The 22,071-nt window shown below is 36.4% G+C and overlaps 1 protein-coding gene across 5 annotated transcripts in view; it reads right to left on the bottom strand.

Annotated features, from left to right (window-relative positions):
* Positions 1-22,071, bottom strand: part of BRMS1L (BRMS1 like transcriptional repressor) — a 160,956-nt gene that overhangs the window by 103,529 nt on the left and 35,356 nt on the right. The window contains exon 1 of one of the 5 annotated variants that reach the window (XM_074213385.1): positions 17,478-18,005. The exons of 2 other annotated variants lie outside the window; for them this stretch is intronic. In XM_074213385.1, the coding sequence (XP_074069486.1) occupies positions 17,478-17,619 (142 nt within the window). In that variant the 5' untranslated portion in view covers positions 17,620-18,005. Of the gene's footprint in view, positions 1-17,060; positions 17,188-17,477; positions 18,006-22,071 lie in introns of those variants that run through there. 2 more of the 5 variants (XM_074213386.1, XM_074213388.1) reach the window with 2 other exon arrangements.

Below are 22,071 nucleotides of genomic sequence, written 5' to 3'. Positions count from 1 at the left end.
AGGTTGGACACAAATAGTTCATCTGAACACCTGGGTGGGTCCTTTACACCTAAGTTTCTTTGAGTTGCTTCAATTTTGCCTTCCTCAAAGAGTGCAACACCCTCACTGATGAGGGCATGCCATATTGAATGGTTCTGTGTCAATGTCTCCCATGCTGCATAATCAATTCCAAAATTCTTAAGAGATCTTAAATTCTTAAGATGATCTCTTAAGAGAGATCATCAAGGTGTCCATATACCATTTCTTTTTGATCCCCTTGTGAGTGCTTACCCTGTCTGAGTTCTCCAGAGAATTGTCTTTTTGGCAAACATACTTCTAGCATTCTAACAATCTGACCAGTCCATCACAGTTGCACTCTCTGTAGTATTATTGTTGGAATGCTAGGCAGTTTAGCTCAAGAAAAGATCTCAGTATCTGGTATCTTCTCCAGCCAGGTTATCTTCAGAATCTTCCTAAGACAATTTCAATGGAAGACATATTCAATGGAATACTGTCCAGATTTCACAGGCATATAGCAATGAGGTAAGCATAACAGACCTCCTGGAAAGAACACTGCCAAGGTGAGTGAATTTGTCCACAGTACTCAAAACTTCTCCATTTGCTGTAATCAATGGTTCCACATATGGGAGATGTGATGCTGGCTAATGGAGCACCTGTGTGCAAGCATCTTATTGGTTTTGCGTACTTTTTTGCATCTCAGCTTCAGAGGTTGCATTGAGTGCAAAATCGTGCACCAACACCTCCTCCACTTTGGCTTACAAGTGAAGAATTTGCCATCAGTGCAGTAGCTGACCTGTTCATCCTCAGTGAAGGCGCTTGATAACATGGCTGAAAACATCAAGCTAAAAAGTATGGGAGCAAGGACACATCCTTGTTTCACTCCATTAGTGACTGGAAATCTGGGCAGGTAGTTAGCACAGTGGGTAGAACACCAGTCCTGGAGTCAGGAGGACTTGAGTTCAAATCCAGTCCCAGGCACTTATTTTTTGATACTTACGAGCTATGTGACATAGGGCAAGTATTAGTCATTTAACCCCATTGCCTCATAAATGCTGGGGGGGGGGGGGGGAGAAAAGAAAAAGAGGAGAGTCATAGAAGTGTAACTGAATTTTTGACTGGATAGGGCTGTAGAGCTATAGTTGGAGTTCTATAGAGAGGGAGAGAGAGGGACTGGGCATGAAAACATCATGTATAGATATGCTTTGTTTGAAGTTTTGGCTACAATTGGAGGAAGGGGGCAGTACAAATGGTTCATGAAATGATTTGGCTTTGCCTGATGCTTTGACTCATGAGGATTGTGTGTCCATGAAGAGTACTTGAAAAGGGGGTAAGGTATAAAGTGATTATAATTTGATCTGATTTATGACTCTTGAGAAGTGTATTTCTAATGAGACAGAAGAGAAGGTACTTAGTGACTATGAGACAATGGTACTTATCAAGTAAGCAAGCAAGCAATCAATCAACTTTTGCACTTTGATAGATAGTACTTTGATTGACAGTACTTCTATTAATTAGATCAAAGGAATACATTTTGACAAAGGGGATGTAAGTACCAGACAGGGTTAAAACAATAAAAATATAAAAAGAAAAATTATACTAGAAGTATAGGCATTGGTGGATAAATAAGAGGCACAAAAACTTATGATAGTAGAGGGAAAGAAAGGAGGCTATGTTCAACAGATTTGGCCCAGAGAGGGACTAACATACATTCCCAATTGCATTTAAAAATTTCTTCTACCCTACAGGGAAATTGAGTTGAGCAGGGTATGAAGAAAATAGAAGAAAGCACTGATAAAAGGGGAGGTGAGGGTATAAATGGAAGTAAATTTAAAGTTAAAATTTAAAAGAAAAGTTAAAGGGAAAAGGAAGCAAAATATTGGTGAGGAGGAATAAGAGGAAAGGAAAGAGAAAAGTATAAATAGAGAAGGATAACATGGAGGGAAATAAAGATTTAGTGATCTTAACTGTAAATGTGAATGAATGCATGAGCTTTCCCATAAAATGGAAACAGGTAGCAGAATGGATTCAAAACCATACTCCTACAATTTGTTCTTTCCAAGAAACACATTTAAAGCAGAGATACATGCAGGTTAAAAGTATGGGGAACTATTGTTCTACAAGAAATCATGAATGGTTAGACTCTAGAGAAACATGGACAGAATTACAGGAACTGATGCTGAGCAAAGGGAGCAGAACCAAGAGAACATTGTACAACATTGTATAACATTAACAACAACATTGTGAGTTGATCAACTTTGATGGTTGCAGTTCCTCTCAGCAGTTCTGAGATCTAGAAAAAGCCTGGGATACCTGTAATGGACAATTCTTTTCACATCCAAAGAAAAAAACAAACCAAAAAAATCCTACAGAATCTGAATGAACACTATGTTCATTTTTTTTAATTTCTCTTTGTTTTTCCTTTCTATCCCATGGTTTCCTTCTTTTCCCTTAATCCTAATTACTCATACACAAAATGACTAATATATAAAAATGTTAAGCATAAATTTACATGTAGAATGTTCACTAGACTACTCACTGCTGAGGAGAGGGGAATGAAAGGGAGGGTAGAAGGAAACTATGGAATTTATAAATATGAATGTGGATGAATGTTGGAAAAATCAAATAAAATATCAATTAGGGGAAAAAATTAATTTTCCAGAAAATTCAAGTAATCAGAATGACCCTTTCTCCTAAGAACTTTTAAGCAGTCAAATTGTAATTGTAGTTTTACAAATCAGATAGAAATAAGAGCAAAAAAATCCTAACAAATGAAAGCAGAGATGTTTAGTAATTTTTCAGTTGTGTCTAACTCTTCCTTATCCCATTTGGGGTTTTTCCAGCAAAGATACTGAAGTTTTCTATTCCTTCTCTGAGGAAACTGAGGCAAATAGGGTTAAGTATTTTGCCCAAGGTCATATAAATAGTATCTGAGGCAATGATTGAACTGAGAGATGAGTCTTTCCAACTTCAGGCCCAAGATTTTATATCCACCCTGCTACTTTGTTGCACATATCAAAATGATATTAAATAAAGGAACTTTGAAATAAAGATTAAAAATTAGTTGGAGACTTCCAAGGTAGAGCCAAAAGTGGTGAAATGCAACTAAGATGTTACTGGAGCTTCTCCTAAAACAACTGAATAAAGCCTCTAAACAGATCCAAAAATGACAGATATTTTGGAGAAACTTCAGGGAAAGTCTGTCTCCTGGGTAAAAGGGGAATATAGCTCAGTGTAGGTAGGAGCTGGAGCCAGCAAAAAACTTCTATCTACAATGCAGCTTAGTCCCAGCTCAGCAGGCTAGCAGTGAGGGCTCCAACCCCAGCTCAGAAAACAAAGTTACAAGCCCTGGAATGCTGGTGCAGCATTGGGCTACCCTAGCACAGGGAGAAAATGGTGAAACAGGAACTACCAGAGAAAGCAAGGGACCAGACCCTTCCTCCCCCAGGCCCCAGGATAAAAATAGCTTGGGCCCATACACCATATACCACCAGAGCAGAGTTCAACTATAAAAATGAGCAAAAAAAGAAACATTAACCTCTTAGGAAAAATGACTGACCTGGAAAACAGATGCAGGAGAAAGAATTTATGAATTATTGATCTACCTGAAAGTCACAATCATAAAAAGAGCCTAGATAATATTTTGCAGGAAATTATCATAGAAAATTGCCCCAAAATCTAGCACAAGAAGATAAAATAGTTCTTGAAAGAATCCATTAAACATTCTCAGAAAGGGACCCAAAAATAAAAACTGCAAGGAATAATGTAGTCAAATTTCAGAATTATCAGCTAAAGGAGAAAAATACTGCAAGCAGCAAAAAAGAAGCAGTTTAAACACCAGTGAACCACAGTCAGAATGACACAAGGACTTCTCAGTTTCAACATTAAAGGCTCAGAGGGCCTGAAATACGATATTCCCAAAGGAGCTTGGATTACAACCAAGAATTAACAATCCTGCAAAATTCGGTATATTCTTTAAGAGGAAAAGATGAAAGGTGAACTTTCAACAAAAAAAAAGAGGACTTTCAAACTTACCTGAAAAAAAGACCAGAATAGAATAGAAAATTTGATCTTCATATATGACTCAAGAGATGCATAAAAAAGTAAATGGAAAGGGGTAAAAATGTTAGTAAATAAGATTAAACTGTCTATATCCCTACACAGAAAGATGATACTTGAGAGTAGTATTTATCTTAGGACAGCTGAAAGGAACATACTTAAGACAGAGGGTATAGGTCTGTGATCAAACTTTAAGCTCTTGAGTGTTGTATTTCTACTGAAACAGTTGAAGGGAGGATACTTAGAAAGGGGTGATGGGATCAAATTTATAGCTCTTGAGGATGGCATTCATATTAGGACAGTGGGGAAAACTGTTTTTGAAAAGTAGGTATCACTATAAATTGATTATGAAGTAAAGATATTTATATCTCTTAAGAACTATACTTCCATCAGGACAGTTTAAAGAGGTAATAACCGACATTTCCAACTCAGTTTTAGAAATTTACCCTACCCAACAGGGAAGCTAAAGAGAGGGCATGAAAGGGGAAAGAAAAGGGAAGAAGGGGGTGATAGAAGAGAGGAAAAGTATAAGTTTAAAAAAAAAGGAACAAAAGGGGAAAGGGGAAAGAAAAGGAGGTAGGTTGATAAAAAGGAGGGCAAATTGACTTACACAGTAGTCAAAAGCAAAACATTGGTGAGGAGAAATAAGGGGAAAGGAGAGAAAAGAACAAGAGAGAAGACAAGATGGAGGGAAATATAGTTATTAATCTAAAGTTATCAAACTTTGAATGTGATTGGGGATGAACTCTTCCATGACACAGAAGCTGATAGCAGAAGTGACGTAAAAATGAGAATTTAGAAAAGTAAGCTATGATAGACCTCTGGAGAAAACTGAATGGGGGTAGAAAGGAATATACCTTCTTCTCTTAAGTACATGGCACCTATACAAAAACTGACCATATATCAGGGCGAAGAAATCTCACAATCAAATGCAGAAAGGGAGAAATTTTAAGGCATTCTTTTCAAATCATGATGCAATACAGTTACATGTAATAAATGACCATGAAAAGATAAGCTAAAAATTTTAAATGGAAACTAAGTAATTAATAGTAAAGAATGAGATCAAACAATAAATCATAGAAATAATCAATCATTTCATCCAAGACAATAACAATGATGAAATATACAAAAACTTGTAGGATGCAGTCAAAGTAGTTATTAGGGGAAATTTTATATCTCTAAATGCTTATTTGAATAAAATAGAAAAAAAGAGGAGACCAATGAAATGGGCATACAACTAAAAAAACCTAGAAAAAGGAATAAATTGAAAATCTCCAATTCTGAAAAACAAAGGAGAAATAAAATTGAAAGAAAACCATTAAACTAAATTTACTAAGAGTTGGTTTCATGAAAAAAAACAATAAAATAAAATGAACTTTTTGGTTAATCTGATTGAAAAGAATGAAGAAAACCAAATTACCATTATCAAAAATGAAAAGGCTGAAATCAGCACCAATGAGGAAGGAATTAAAGTAATAATTCAAATCTATTTTGCCCAACTGTATTCCAATAAATTTGACAATCTAAGTAAAATAGATGACTATTTACCAAAATATAAATTGACAAAAAAAGGAAATAGATATTTAAATAATCCCATTTCAGAACAAGCCATAAATGAAGAAAAAAAAATCTCCAGGGATAGATGGACTTAAAGTAAATTCTAACAAACATTTAAAAAATAATTAACTCAAATTCTATATAATTTTTTTAAATATAGATGAAGAATGAGTTCTGCCAAATTTTTTCTATGACACCAACACGTTGGTGATACCTAAACCAGGAAAAGTCAAAACAGACAAAAAAATTAGACCAAGCTCCCTAAATGAATACTAATGCAAAAATATTTTATAATTTTTGGCAAAGCGATTATAATAAGTTATCACTAGGATAATATACTATGATTAGATAGGATTCATGCCAGGTATGCAAGGATGGTTCAATATTAGGAAAACAAACACATAATAGACCATATCAATAACAAAATTAACAGAAATCATAGGATTGACTCATTAGATGTTGAAAAGCCTTTGACAAAAATAAAGCATCCATTCCTATTAAAAACACAAAAGAATACAGAAATAAATGGGAGTTTTCCTTAATGATAAGTAGTATCTACCTAAAACATCAGAAACCATTAGATGAAATTGAGACAAACTAGAGTCATTCCCAATAAGACCAAGGGTGAAACAAGGATGCCCATTATCACCACTACTCTTCAATACTGTATTAGAAATGTTACCTTAAGCAATAAGAAAAGAAATAGAAATTGAAAGACTTAAAACAGGCAATGAGAAAACAAAACTCTCGCTCTTTGCATTTGCTATGATGGCGTACTTGGAGAACACTAAAATATAAACTAAAAAATTACGGGAAACAATTAAAATTGTGGGATGTAAAAAAATTCACATAAATCTTCAAATTTCTATAAATTGCCAACAAAACCCAGAAGCAAGAGATAGAAGGATAAATTCCATTTAAAGAAATTGTAGACAATATATAATTCTTAGGAATCTACCTCCCAAGAAAAACTCAGAAACTAAATGAACACAATTATAAAACACTTTTTAAACAAATAAAGTCAGACCTAAACAATTGGAAACATATGAATTGCTCATGGGTAGGCCAAGTTAATACAATAAAAATGACTAAATTATTTATTCAATGCCAATTCCAACAAACTACCAAAAAAATTATTCTATTGAGCTAGAAAAAAATAGTAACAAAATTCACCTGGAGGAAAAAAATTTCAAGAATATCAGGGGATTAATGAAAAAAATGCAAAGGAAGGCAGTCGATTAGATTACCAAATCTAAAACTATATTATAAAGTGGCAGTATTGGCTAAGAAATAGAAAAGTGGACCACTGAATTAGATTAGATTAAAAAAGAAATAATAAGGGGTGGCTAGGTGGCACAGTGGATAGAGCCCTGGCCTTGGAGTCAGGAGTACCTGGGTTCAAATCTGACTTCAAGACAATTACCTAGCCGTGTGACCTTGGGAAGCCACTTAACCCTATTGCCTTGAAAAATCTAAAAAAAAAAAAAGAAAGAAATAATACTAATTGACTATGGTAATTTCCTGTTGGATAAACCCAAAGACACTAGCTTTTGGGATAAGAGGTCAATATCTGACAAAAACTGCTGAGAAAACTGGAAAATAGCATGGCAAACACTAGGTATAGATGAATATCTCATACCTTATTCCATGACAAGATACTGAATACACACAGAATTTAGACAAAAAGTGTGCTATCACACACCAAATAGGAAAATAAGAAATAATCTGTTAGATCTACGGAGGAGGGGCAGAGCCAAGATGGCAGCATGAGAACAGCCTTTCCTGGAAGCTCTATCTAAAATATTCCAAAAGCCTTAAAATTATGACTCTAACTAAATTTTCCAGAGACAGAACCCACAGAAAGATTCAATGAGGTAATTCTTGAAAACTGCTCCACAGGGAGGGAGGGGACAGCAGCACAGCTAGGAGTATCTCACCAGAGCGAAGGAACTCCATTCTTCCAGGAACAGCCCACTGGGCACCTGGGCTCCTGGGTCTCAGGGAGTACCAGCTCCCAGCAGCAGAAGCAGTTTCCTGACCTGCAACCCAGGGAGCACCAAGCACAACTTGGAAGATCATTGGGGAAATGTCTGCCAGAGCTAGCATGAAGCCCAGGCTAGCGTAGACCTCATCAGCACAGCTGCAGTCATCAGTGCAGCCTAGATCCCAGGAAATGGAAGCAGGTCCATAAAGTCACCCAGCAGGGAGCCGCCTGGCAGCTGCTTCCAAAGTGCTCAGGTCACAGAAGGTAAGGGAGTGAGTGGGGGGGAGATTGTCAAGGTCTCTCCTCTGGCCCTGAGACAGGACTCTTGTGCTTTGTACATATTCAGACCCTGGTCGCAGTCTGGGACTACCCATTGCCATTGAGCAGGGACCCTCCTCACAGCTCCAAGGCAGAGGGGTGCACTTGTAGTCATCCACAGACCAAAGTACAGACCAAGAGAGCAGTCAGAGTCTCCCATATGCCCTTGAAGGAACTGAGGTCCTTGCTGGTGTGTCCCAATAATACTCAAAAGCTCAGGAAGCACCCCAAAACCAGGGCACAGGCTGGGGAAATAAATTAGTAAACAGAAAAAAAAAAAGGAACCTAATCATAGACTTTGGCCCCATGGAGGATCAATGCACACACTCAGAAGATGAGAAAATTCCAGCTTCTGCATCTTAATCCTCCAAGAAATACAGAAGTTGGTCTCGGGCTATTTCAGAATTTAACAAATTTTGAAAATCAAGTAAGGGAGGTATAGGAAAAAATTGGGAAGAGAAATGAGGGAGATGCAGGAAAAACATGAAAACCAAGTCAACAGCTTCATCAAGGAGATCCCAAAAGATGCTGAAGAGAATAACATACTAAAAACTAGTTTAGGCCAAATGGATCTATGGAATGGGGAGAAGTTTGTTACCAAAGAAGAGATAGAGAACATAGTAAATTACAAAGTTGATCATTTTGATTACATTTAATTAAAAAGTTTTTGTACAAATAAAACCAATGCAACCAAGATTAGAAGAAATGCAGAAAGATGAGACAATTTTTACAACTGGTGTTTCTGACAAAAGACTCATTTCTAAAATAGAGAGAACTGAGTCATATGCAAAAATGCTCCAAATCATTACTGATCAGAGAAATGCAATTTAAAACAACTGTGAGGTACCACCTCACACCTATCAGATTGGCTAAAATGACAAAAAAGGAAAATGAATAATGTTGGGGGGGGATGTAGGAAAATTGGGACACCAAAGTACTATTAGTGGAGTTGTGACTGATCCAATCATTCTGGAGAGAAATTTTGAACTATGCCCAAAAGGTAATAAAACTATACATATCCTTTGATTTAGCAATAGCACTCCTAGGTTTATATACCAAAGAGATCATTAAAAAAAAAAACACAGGAAAAGACTCACATGTTCAAAAATATTTATAGCAGCTCTTTTTGTTTTTGGCAAAAAATTGGGAATTGAAGGGATGGCCATCAAATAGGGAATGGCTAAACAAGTTATGGTTCATGAATGTTATGGTGTATTATTGTTCTGTAAGAAATCATGAGAAGGCATACTTTAGAGAAGAATGGAAAGACCCAAGAGAGCATTGTACACATTAATTACAACTTTGGGGGATGATTTACTGTTATTGTATTGAAGTACCTCCTCTCTCAGCAGATCAGAGATCAGAAAGAATCCTAAGGGAAGGAAAAAGCCATTCATACCCAGGTTAAAAAAACTACAAATTCCAAATGCAAAGCAAAGCATACTATGTTCACTTTTTAAAATTCTTTTATGTTTTTCTTTCTTTTTTCATGTTTTCCCCTTAGTTTTAATTTCTCTTTCACAATATGACTACTATGGAAATATGTTAAACATGACTGTACAATGTTTACCAGATTGTTCACCACCATGTGGGGGGGGGGGGTGAGGAAGGGAAGGTAGTAAAAACATATGGAACTCATAAACTTGCAAATGGATGAATTTTGTTAAAAACTATCTTTGCATGTAATTGGAAAAATTAAATGAAATTTCAATTAAAAAAAAGAAAACCATGATCACCCTGACTTCAGAAAAGTTTAGAAAAATTTGCATGAGCTGATGCTGAGTGAAATGAGCAGAACCAGGAGAACATTATATACACTCTCAGCAACATTGGGGGATGATTAACTATGATCGAAGTAACTTTCTCAGCCGTTCAGTGATCAAGGACAATCTGGAGAGATGGTATTAAAGAAAATGGCATCCATATCCAGAAGGAAAGAGCTATGGATTCTCAATGCAGAGTACAGCATACTATACTCACTTTTTAAAACTTCATTTATGTTTTTCTTTTTATTTCATGGATATTTTTCCCCCTTAATTTTAGTTTTTTCATAGCTTGACCAATGTAGAAATATGTTAAACACAATTTTACAAGCACATACAAACATTGTGTTGCTTGCTGCCATGGGAAGAGGGGTGGGAAGGGAGGGTGATGGAAAAATGTGTAATTCAAAAACATGCAAAAGGATGAATGTTGAAAATTATTTTTCCATGTAACTGGAAAATAAATAAATAAGGAGGGGGACAAAAAGAAAAAAATTAATTGGAAACAAACTTTTTTCTTAAAGAATAGATGGGTCAAAGTACAAATTAGAAAAAATAAGAAATTTATTAAAGATAATGAGAAGAATAAAACAAGACACAAAAATCTGTGGAATGCAGGCAAAACATTAGAGTAAAATTTATAACTCTAATGCTTTCATCAATGAAAGAACAAAACAAACTTGGCATGCAACTAAAAATAAAATATTACAGAACTAACAATTAAACTTTAAAATAGAATTCCTGAAAGTAAATAAGAGATTTAAAAATTAAAATACCTACTGATTTAACAAAAGAGCTGGTTATTTGAAGAAAAGAAAAAACAGTGAATCTAGAAAAGTCACTAGTTAACAATATCAAAAAATCGGGGCAGCTAGGTGGCACAGTGGATAGAGAACCGGCCTTGGAGTCAGGAGTACCTGGGTTCAAATCCAACCTCAGACACTTAATAATTACCTAGCCGTGTGGCCTTGGGCAAACCATTTAACCCCATTGCCTTGAAAAAAATCTATAAAAAAGATAAATAAGAGTTTTTAAAAAAGAACAATATCAAAAATGAAAAAGGTGAATTCATAACCAATGAAGAAAAAAAAAGAAATTTTAAAAGCTATCTCCCTCAACTATATACCAAGGAAATTGAAAATCTAAATGAAAGAGATGGCACAAATATGGTCATAATACGTAATCTATCAAGACTCAAAACAGAGAAGGAAAATTCTAGACCTAATTCCCTAATTACTCAGTAACTGACTACAGCAATATAGTACAAAGATTGTACACTTGAACCAGGATAGTTTTACACCAGAAATGTGGGGCTGGTTCAATCTTAGTAAAATTATAAAGATAATTCTCCATATTAATAGCAAAAAAATACAAATTCTATGATTATTTCAATTGATACAAAAAAATCTGACAAAATACAACAGCCATTCTTGTTAAAAAAACAAACATTAGAAAACTTTGGAATAATGAGAACTTTCCTTTAAAAGATAAATAGTAACCATCTAAGACCAAAAGTCATTACAAGTAATGGGAATAAACTTTTCATGAAGATTAGGGATAAGGCAAGAAAATTTACTTTATCACAAATTCTATTCAATATTGTACTAGAAATGTAAAGTATAAGGAAAACTGAATAAGCATAGGTAAAAAGAAAACAAACTATCCCTTTTTTGTAGATGATATTTACTTAGAAAACCCTAGTTGTTGTTGCTATTGCTGTTCAATCATTCAATTATGTCTTATTCTTTGTGATCCCACAGACCACAGTGTCCATGGAGTGTCCTTGGCAAAGATAATTGAGTGATTTCCCATTTCCTTCTCCAGAAAACCCTAAGGTCCACTAAAAAACTAACTGAAACAATTAACAGAAAAATCCATACAGAATCATAAATTCTATATAAACAAAATCAAGGACAAAGAGAAAAAGAAATTCCATTAAAAATAACTGCAGGGGCGGCTAGGTGGCACAGTGGATAAAGTCCTGGCCCTGGAGTCAGGAGTACCTACCTGAGTTCAGGTCCAGCCTCAGACATTTAATAATTACCTAGCTGTGTGACACTTGGGCAAGCCACTTAACCCCATTTGCCTTGCAAAAAAAAATAAAATAAAATAAAAAAATAAATAACCGCAGATTAAAGAAAATACTTGGGAAACTACCAGTCAAGACATTCACAGGATCTGTATAAACACAATTACAAAATGATCTTTATGAATAGGTCTAAATAATTTGAGAAACACAAATTATTAATAAGTAAATAGAGTTAATAATAATAATACTACCATGGAGCAAAATATATCAGAAGTCAGCATAAGATAGATGAGAGATGCTCAAGAATGGAAATTTGAAGATACCAAAAAAAATAACAAATGAAAAATAAAAATTAGATATTTCTGAAGAAATCACTGTAAATGCACAGGGAACACACAAGTCAACTTAGTTGTAAGAAGAAATGTAAAGATAGAAACAAAGGAGATAATACAAGATAAATATAAAAGGGTGATAGAAGTCCTTTAAAAACCAAGTCAGGAAGGTTAAACCTGAGCGGAGGGAAGTTAGCAACAATGAAAAGATTTTTATATACATTGGGAGAAAAAAAAAAGAGTCAAAGAAGAGAGAAAAGATAGGGCTATTTCATTCTTTCCATTTTTTTTTGTTTTATCTAAAAGGAGAATGATTTTTACAATGAATATGAAGACTAGAAATGAACCTCCAGAGAGTTGACATCCAAAGTAAGGAAACACAAAGAGAGCACCTATCTTCTCTTGATAAAATCACATGACCTACATCATCAGGTCTTAAAATAATAGGAAGATGTCATTGATAAGCTACTGAAAATTTGATTTGAAAGATCATGGGAAAGTTACTACAAGAATGGAGAAGGACAAATGTATTTTCAAGACAGGGGGAAAAGCAGTCTATAAACTATAGGTCAATGAGCTTAGCTTCAATTCCGGGGAAAAATTCTAGAAAAGGTCACAAAAGTGATGGTTAGTGAACATCAAGAAAGAAGATGTGATTACAAAGAGCCAGCTTAACTTTATCAATAATAAATTATGCCTCTAAAAAAATAATAATAAATTATGCCAACTAATTTTATATCTTTTCACAGGATAATTAAACTAGTAGATGAGAAAAATGTTGTAGATATGATTTACCTGGATTTTTGATAACATTTTTAGGAAATTATGTAATCTTTTTTAAGAGAGGAAATTGGGGAGATATGAATTAAATGGTATTTTAGTCAGATGGTTTTTTGTTAATGGTTTAATATCATCTTGGCAGGAGATCTCAAATGGAAAAACCCAAACATCTTCTAGGTGACTTGGATACAGGCATAGTTAGCATATTTATCAAATATGAAGATGACACAATACTGAAAGGACTAGTTAAATGGAGGATAGAGTAAGGATCCAAAAGGATCTTGACAAATTAAGAGTAATAGACTAAATATATAAGATGAAAACAATGGGGGTGAGTGGTACATACATGGGGTGGGTTAGAGGTCTGTAGACTTAAATCAGAAGTATGATGTCTGACAACAAAAGGAGCTACTGCAGTCTTCATAAATAATAGGCCCAGCAAATTGCAAACTTAATCTTTATCTCCCTTCCCTCTCTAATCTTCTCAAATCTCTCCCACACTAGCTCCTTCTGAGTTTATCCCAAAATATTCACCCTTTCTTTCTCTGACAAACTCCTAAAAAAACTGTCTACTAATCATTGCCTCCACCTCCTCTACTCTCAATTCTTCTCAATTTGGCTTCCAACATCATAACTCAATTGATTAATTGATCTCTAAAAGCTGAATCCAATGGTCTTTTTTTTCCACTCATTCTTCTTGAACCTCTTTGCAGCATCTGACATTGCTAACCATCGTTTAGCTCCTGAATACCTTTCCTAGCTGAAATTTTGAAACATTATTCTATCCTGGTTCTTCCCTTAGATATCTACTGCTGCTTTTTCTTCTACTATTTAGCTAATCATAGCCCCTGACTGTGGGATGTTCCCCAAGGCTCAATCCTGGGTTTTTCCTGCTCTTTCTACAAGGTCATTTAGAGACCTCATCCACTTGCATGGCTTTTTCCTTTCTATGCAGATGATTCAGACATCTATACACCTAGTAGTAGCTCCCCCCGAACTTCAGATCCTGCATAACAAATTGCTTATTTCCAAAAGGATTATACCTTAAACTCAACAAGTTCAAATAGGAACTCATTATCTTTCCTAACTCTCTCCTGAGGTTAATTCTTCACTTTCCCTCAGAGCATATATCCAATTAGTTGCCAAATCTACATCTCCCACATTTCTCATTTCTGACCCATTCTCTCTAATCACACAGCCTCCATCTTAGTTCAGGACCTCATCACCTCTGGGCTAGATTGTTTCAACGACCTCTTAATTGGTCTCCCTGCCTCAATCCCCTTCTCAACCACTCCTTTACTCAATACTGAGGTCTAATGGTTCCTATTAATTACTTCCAGGATCAAATATTAACTACTCTGTTTGGCCTTTAATGTACTGTCTCACAACCTGACCCTCAAACTACCTTTCCAACTTCATTATGTAATAATGTGCATTATGGCCTAGCCAACATGTTTTTTGTTACTGTTCTTCGTACAGAACACTCCATCTCTTATTTCTGTACCTTTGCTTATGGACATTCACCATGCTCTTCCTTCACCTCTACCTCTCAAAAAACCCTATTTACTTTTCAGGCACAGTTAGAGTGGCAACTTGGTATAATGGAAAGGGTTTTGTGGTCAGAAAATCTAGGTTCAAATTTCTGGCCCTTATGTAAAGTGAAGGATTTATACTAGATGGGCTCAAAGGTTCCTTCCAGTTCTAAATCTATGATCACTGGGTAGCACAAATGGACAGTGTCAGACATGGAATCAACAAAACCTGAATTTGAATCCAAAGCAAGTTAACTCTCAGCCTCATCTGTTTCCTCATCTGTAATAAAAGCATCTATTAACAGGGTCATTGTGAGGATCACATGAAAATAATATATGTGAAGTTCTCTGCAATCGTTGAAGCACTATAATATTAGCAATTACTAGCAAGTATTTTATTCTTTCTACATGAAAACTTTCATCTCTCCCTCTCGTGACTTCTTCCAAATTTATCTTGTATCTAGTCTAAATATAACTGTATATGTATTGTTTAAAATGAAAGTTACTTGAGAGAGGAGCTGTTTCATTATTTAACTGTATCCCTAACACCATGCTTGGCAAAAAGCTGGAGATTTAATAAATGCCTGTTGATCACTGTTTAACTATTTAGACAACATTGTATTTTTCCATATCTCTGCTGCCTTCTACAACAATAACAGTCACCCATCAATAAAAATTTGTTCCTTTATTAAAGGGAATTAATGTAGTTTTTATGAAAGGGAAACCAAGGAGACCAAGGAATAGTTTACCTTTCAGATCTATGGAAAGGGAAGCAGTTCATGACCAAGAAAGAGATGGAGAACATCATTAAAAATAAACTAGACAATTTTGGCTTAAATTAAATTTTGACATTAAATTAAGAAGCTTTTGCACAGACAAAACCACCGTAACCAAGATCAAAAGAAATGTAGTAAATTGGGAAACAATTTTTACGACTAGTATTTCCAACAGGACTCATTTCTAAAATATAAAGAGAACTGAGTCAAATTTTTAAAAACACAAGTCATTCCCCAATTGACAACTGGTCAAAGGATATGCAAAGGCAATTTGCAAATGAGGAAATTGAAGCATCCATAGTCATATGAAAAATTGCTCTAAATCACTAATTATTAGAGAAATGCAAATTAAAGCCTCTCTGAGGGACCACCTCACACCTCTCAGACTGGCCAATATGACCAAAAAAGGGCAATGATCAATGATGGAAGGGATGTGGGAAATCTGGGACACTGATACATTGTTGGTGGAGTTGAGAACTCATTTAACCTTTATGGAGAGCAATCTGGAACTACACACAAAGGGCAACAAAAATGTGCATAGCCTTTGATCCAGCAATACCACTACTAGAAGAGATTATGAAAAAAGGGTAAAAACTATCACTTGTACAAAAATATTCATAGCAGCCCTGTTTGTGGTGGCAAAGAATTGGAAGTTATGTGAATGTCCTTCAATTGGGGAATGGCTTAACAAACTGTGGTATATGTATGTCATGGAACACTACTGTTATATTAGAAACCAGGAGGGATGGGAATTTAGGGAAGCCTGGAAGTATTTGCATGAACTGATGCTGAGTGAGATGAGCAGAACCAGAAGAGAATTGTATACCCTAACAGCAACATGAGGGTTTTGGTCAACCTTAATGACTTGCTCATTCCATCAGTGCATCGATCAGGCACAATTTGGGGGTATCTGTGATGGAGAATACCCTCTGTATCCAGAAGAAGAAATGTGGAGTTTGTACAAAGACCTTTAATTTTTTTTAAAAAAAGTTCTATGAATTTTGCTATCTCTTATACCTTATGTTTCTTCCTTAAGTATATGATTTTTCTGTCATCACATTCAACTTAGATCAATGCATACTATGGAAACAATGTAAGGACTAACAGACTGCCTTCTGTGGGTGGGAAGCAAGATTGGGGGAAAATTGTAAAATTCAAAATAAATAAAATGTTTCTTTAAAAATAAAAAAGGAAGGGACGGCTAGGTGAGCGCAGTGGATAGAGCACCGGCCCTGGAGTCAGGAGTACCTGGGTTCAAATCCGGTCTCAGACACTTAATAGTTGCCTAGCTTTGTGGCCTTGGGCAAGCCACTTAACCCCATTTGCCTTGCAAAAACCTAAAAAAAAAAAGAAACCAAAAGAACAGATTTAACAGATGTGTGTGTGTGTGGAAAATCAATAAGTTATAGGACCAAGCACTGTGCTATGAGCTTTTTTACAAATATTATTAAACTTCATATATAACCCGTATCTTATTCTGCCTTTTCAAGAAAAAAAAAATGAGTCGGGTCATCTTATCAAATATCTGGGCAGCTAGCCCAATTAGAGCCATAATACCCAGGTCCTTTCTGCATCAAGTTTCAAAATGAATTTAAGTTAACACATAAATGAAAATAACCAATGGTAGAAAAAGATAAATTTAGAATTTCCTAATTAACCAATTTACAAAAGTAAATAACCTCTTATCTTTGAGACTAAGTGCCCTTAATGCGGATAAGGGGAGGAAAGGTTATGAGGTAGGAAAAGTCTATTCTGCGATTTTTTTTTAATATATACTTTTGTATAAGGGATGAAACCGTGGGCAGCATTTGAAAGGAATATATGTTTTTGTAAGCTTAATAAACGTTAGCTGGAAGGCTGGCTGATTTGGAAGTAGTTGCAAAAGAAAGGGCAGAACGAGAGAAGTGTGTCCTCTCAGTCCCGTGGCACCCACCAAAAGAGAGGCGGTCGGAGCACTTCAGGGGCAGGCGGGGGTCTGCTCAACACAACGAGGCCGGGCGGGGCCGAGGACCTCCCCGGGGACCGGCGGCGGCCGAGGGCGTCAAAGCATCCCCGGCCGCCGGAAGGGCCCGGCGCCCCGACCACGGCCCAGGCCCGGGGAGCCGGGCCAGCGCGACCTGAGGTGGGCAGCGCGGACCTGGGCTTCCGCTAGCCCAGCCTCCGCCCCTTCCCGACCCCGCGGAGGGCGGAAGGACGCAGGGACAGGGTGCGGGACGCAGTTCACAGGCCCAGGAAGAAGTCTCCGCCCCTTCCCTTCCTCTCTCCCCCCCACTTTCCGGGGCGAGTGGAGCCCGGAGCCAGGCTTGGACGGAGAGGCCCGGCCCTGCCTCGGGCAGCCCGAGTGACCTACCTGAGCTGTCCCCATCCTCGGACACTGACGAGCTCTCGGTGTCCTCGTCCTCCGAAGTGCTTCCCTCGTTCTCGGCATAGTCCACCTCCATCTCATCGTGATGGTTCGTCTCTTTCTTGTCCCCGCGGGAATGGACAGGCATTTTCCAGTCGCGCCCTGCGCTTATCCCTCTTCCTCGAAGGCCACAGCCTCTTCCGTGGCCCGGCGCGGCTGTTCCCACAAACCAACCAGAAGAGACCCCCGGCTTCTCCCAGAATTATCTTTTCCCTGTCTGGAACTCACAGCCTAACCCGCCGGCTCCGCTACGGAAGCCCTGCCATTGGAGAAGCTCTTCCATGAAGCCCAGGAGGCGGGGCTTGGTCGCACGTTGGGGGTTCCAAGACCCGTTGCCTAACGGGAGTTGTAGTCTCTGTGAAGGAGACCCGAGTTGCCTGGATTTCAAAAATCTGAGCTCTTGTTATTTGACTTAACTGAATTCAAGTCCCGATAAAGCACCAATCACACGCACTCTAATGTATAGACAAAAGCTCATATTTAAGTAACTAAAATTTTCCGCAGAATTGTTTCCTTCCCCTTTTGGTTGTCTTCTTTCCAGAATCTCCGCGACATCAGTAATAAATAATAAATTCACCTAGACTAATCCTAATTTTTGTAGAGACAAGTAAAAATAAAGTCCTACCGAAATTGATTTGATAAAAATCACACAGTAAGGAGACAGCTAAGTGGCTCAGTGGACAGAGCCCTGGAGTCAGGAGAACCTGAGTTCAAAGACGATTTCAAACACTTAATAATTACCTAACCTGTGTGACCTTGGACAAATCACTTAACTACTGCCTTGCAAAAAAAAAATTCACACAGTAAATTAGCTGAGTGAGGACTATATTCAAACTTACCATCTACCTAACAGTGGAAACAGTATTAGATTTGAAGTCATGACAGATTTGAAAGTGACACTTTGTTCTGTCATTGGAAAAGTCTTTTAAGCTCTGTATGACCCAGAACAAATAGCTCAATAACGTTGGCCTTAGGTCCTTCGTGTGTAAAAGGAAAGGCTTATAATTAAATGATCTAGTAAGGCCTACCAGTTTTAACCAAGTTCCGTATAGGAAGGGCACTGCTTGATCCACTATATTACAATTCTAATGAAGTAGTAAATTTGTATTATACGTTCTGTATTAATTTATATGATTTTCATTTTCAGTGTGACACAATGTATAAAATTATGTAAATTGTATTTAATATATTAGATTTCATTAAATGTATTTAAAACTTTAATTCTGTTCTCTGGACCAGATAAAACAAGAAGGGATAGTGAGGGAGGGTACTTGAGTCTGAGAGCAAAACTGGAAAGAGAATAATCACCAGCTAAACAAAATTTCTGTTCCTGAAGAGGAATCTAAAAGAGAAAAAGAAAAACAATTAGAATTTAAGGGGTGTGGTGCCTATCAATTAGGAAATGTCTAAACAAATTGTGGAAGATCAAGATAAATTATTATTAAATTACATTAATATTACTGTATCTTTATGAAAAGAAGAGAGAGAATTTTAGAGAATCCTGGCATAAATGAAGTGACAAAAAAATGATGAACCAAGAGAACAATTTATTTATGGACAACAACATTGTAAAGAAAGACAATTTTCAAAACGTTATTATTCTTATCAAGGCAATGACCCACCATATCATTCTTTAGAGGCTATAGATGAAACATTCACTTCTTGATAGAGAGGACTCAACCTGCAGAAGCGGACATGCCTTTTTGACATGGCTACTGTGTGTTTTTTATTTTGCTTAATTGTTCTTATTTATTTTGTTACTCTTTCTCTTTTTTTAATTGAGGGAACTGGTGGAAGACAAAGGGGTTGGCTAGCAAGAAAAAAAGCCAAAAGAGGGACATCAAAACATTTTTAAAAGAGCAGAACTTAAGTTCAGAAGCATTAATAGACACAAAGAACTTTACGAAGTATTTGTGAAACTATGAATGTGTGTGTAAACGTTTTTAAAACAAGTGGCATCCAATAGAAATCCACAATTTCATATATATTTTTTGTCTTCTACTGTATATGTGAACATTATCTTTGTTGTTTAAGTTCAAAATAAAATAATTTTTTTTAAAGTTAAGCTTAGGGTAAAATGATATTAGTTAAACAATAAAGAGTTCAATTAGTGGAATAGTCTAGATTATATAACATCCAGAAATAAATTAACATAGTAACCCAATGTTTGATAAATCCTAAAACCATAGTAACTAGAGTAAGGATTATTTGACAAAACTGCTGGGAAAATTGGAAGTTAGTATGGAAGTAATTTAGATTAGACCAACACCTCAACCCTGTACCAAGGTAAGATCCAAATGGATACAGGATTTAGACATAAAAAACAATACTATAAGCTAATTAGAAGATCATGGACTAGTTTGCCTGTCAGATATATGGAGAGGGAAGCACTTTTTGATTAAGGAAGAGATGGAGAATATCACTAAAAAAAAAAAAACTAGATGATTTCAATTACTTTAAATTAAAAAACTTTTGCAAAGACAAAACCACTATAACCAAGATCAAAAGAAATGTAGTAAACTGGGAAACAATCTTTCAATTAATGTTTCTGACAAAGGAATCATTTCTAAAATATACAGAAAACTGAATCATATTTTAAAAAAATTCATTCCCCAATTGACAAATGGTCAAAGGATATGCAAAGGCAATTTACAGATGAGGAGATCAAAGCAATCCAAAGTCATATGAAAAATTGCTCTAAATCATTACTTATTAAAGAAATGCAAATTAAAGCTTCTCTGAGGTACCATCTCACAACTCTCAAACTGGCCAATATGACCAGAAAGAATAATGATCATTGTTGGAAGGGTTGTGGGAAATCTGGGACACTATTACACTGCTGATGGAGCTGTGAACTCATTCAACCTTTCTGGAGAGAAATTTATAACTACACACAAAGGGCAACAAAAATGTGCATACCCTTTGATCCAGCAATACCACTACTGGGTCTATACCGTGAAGAGATGATGAAAAAAGGGTAAAAACATCACTTGTACAAAAATATTCATAGCAGTCCTATTTGTGGTGGCAAAGAATTGGAAATTAAGTAAATGTCCTTGAATTGGGGAATGGCTTAGCAAACTGTGGCATATGTAATGTCATGGAACATTATTGTTCTATTAGAAACCAGGAAGTATGGGAATTCAGGGAAGCCTGGAGGGATTTGCATGAACTGATGCTGAGTGAGATGAGCAGAAGCAGAAAATCACTGCATACCCTAACAGCAACATAGGAAAAATGATCGAACCTGATAGACCTGCTCATTCCATCAGTGCAACAATCAAGGACAATTTGGGGCTCTCTGCAATGCAGAATACCATCTGTATCCAGAGAAACAACTAAGGAGTTTGAACAAAGACCAAGGACTATTACCTTCAATTTAGAAAAAAAAACATGATATCTTATTGTCTGATCTTGCTATCTCTTATACTTTATGTTTCATCCTTAAGGATATGATTTCTCTCTCATCACACTCAATTTGGATCAATTCATACCATGGAAACAATGTGAAGACTGACAAATTGCCTTCTGTGGGGGAGGGGAGGAAAGTAAGATTAGGGGAAAAATTGTAAAACTCAAAATAAATAAAATCTATAAAAATAATAATAAAATGATATTAGTTAAACAATAAAGAGGTCAATTAATGGATTAGTCTATTAGAGAGAATATGCATAGCCAGAAGTGATGGACACTCATAACTTTTCTATGACTCAGATAGAATGATTTAAAAACAAAAACAATACCTCCTTAAAAAGGGGGACAGTAAGGAGAAGGGAGGATGGAGGGAGACTGAATGGGGTAAATTTCATTATATCAAGAGGTACAAAAGCCCTATTAAAGTTGAGGGGAAGAAGGGAGGAGGTGAGAACCACCTGAATCTTCATCTCATCAGACTTGGTTTAAAGTAAACTTATACACACTTAGTTAAGTTTAGAAACTTGCCTTTCAAGTATTAAAAGGGGAAAAGGGGAGAGAGGACAGGGAGGAGGTGGAAAGGGGGAACTAACAGAAGGAAGGGAGGAAGGGGAAAAGGGAAAGGGGAAAGAAAGGGGGGTGATATAAAAGGGCAAACATATTGAAGGTGGCAGTATTCAGAACAAAACACTGGAGAATATGGATAAAGGGAATAAAGGAGAAAAATAAAAACAGAAGTAAGATAGCATGGAGGGCAATAAAGAGTTAGTATTTATAACTTTGAAGGTGAATGGGATGAACACTCCCTTAAAACATAAGCAAATAGCAGACTGGATTAAAAACCAGAATCCTACAATAAGCTGCTTACAAGAAACTCATTTGAAGCAGAGGGATACATGCAGAGTAAATGTAAAAGGTTGGAGCAGAATTTATTATGCTTCAGCTGAAGTGAAAAAGGCAGGGGTAGCAATCCTTATCTCAGACAAAGCAACTGCAAAAATAGATCTTATTAAAAAAAAGATAAGGAAGGAAACTATATCTTCTTAAAAGATGCCATAGAGGCAGCTAGGTGGCGCGGTAGACAGAGCACCATACCTGGAGTCAGGAGTACCTGAGTTTAAATCCA

Source organism: Macrotis lagotis, chromosome 1, assembly GCF_037893015.1.
Source record: "Macrotis lagotis isolate mMagLag1 chromosome 1, bilby.v1.9.chrom.fasta, whole genome shotgun sequence".
Taxonomy (NCBI): Eukaryota; Metazoa; Chordata; class Mammalia; order Peramelemorphia; family Peramelidae; genus Macrotis; species Macrotis lagotis.
Note: the sequence above shows the minus strand (reverse complement) of the source record. Positions and strands in the feature narration are given on the sequence as shown.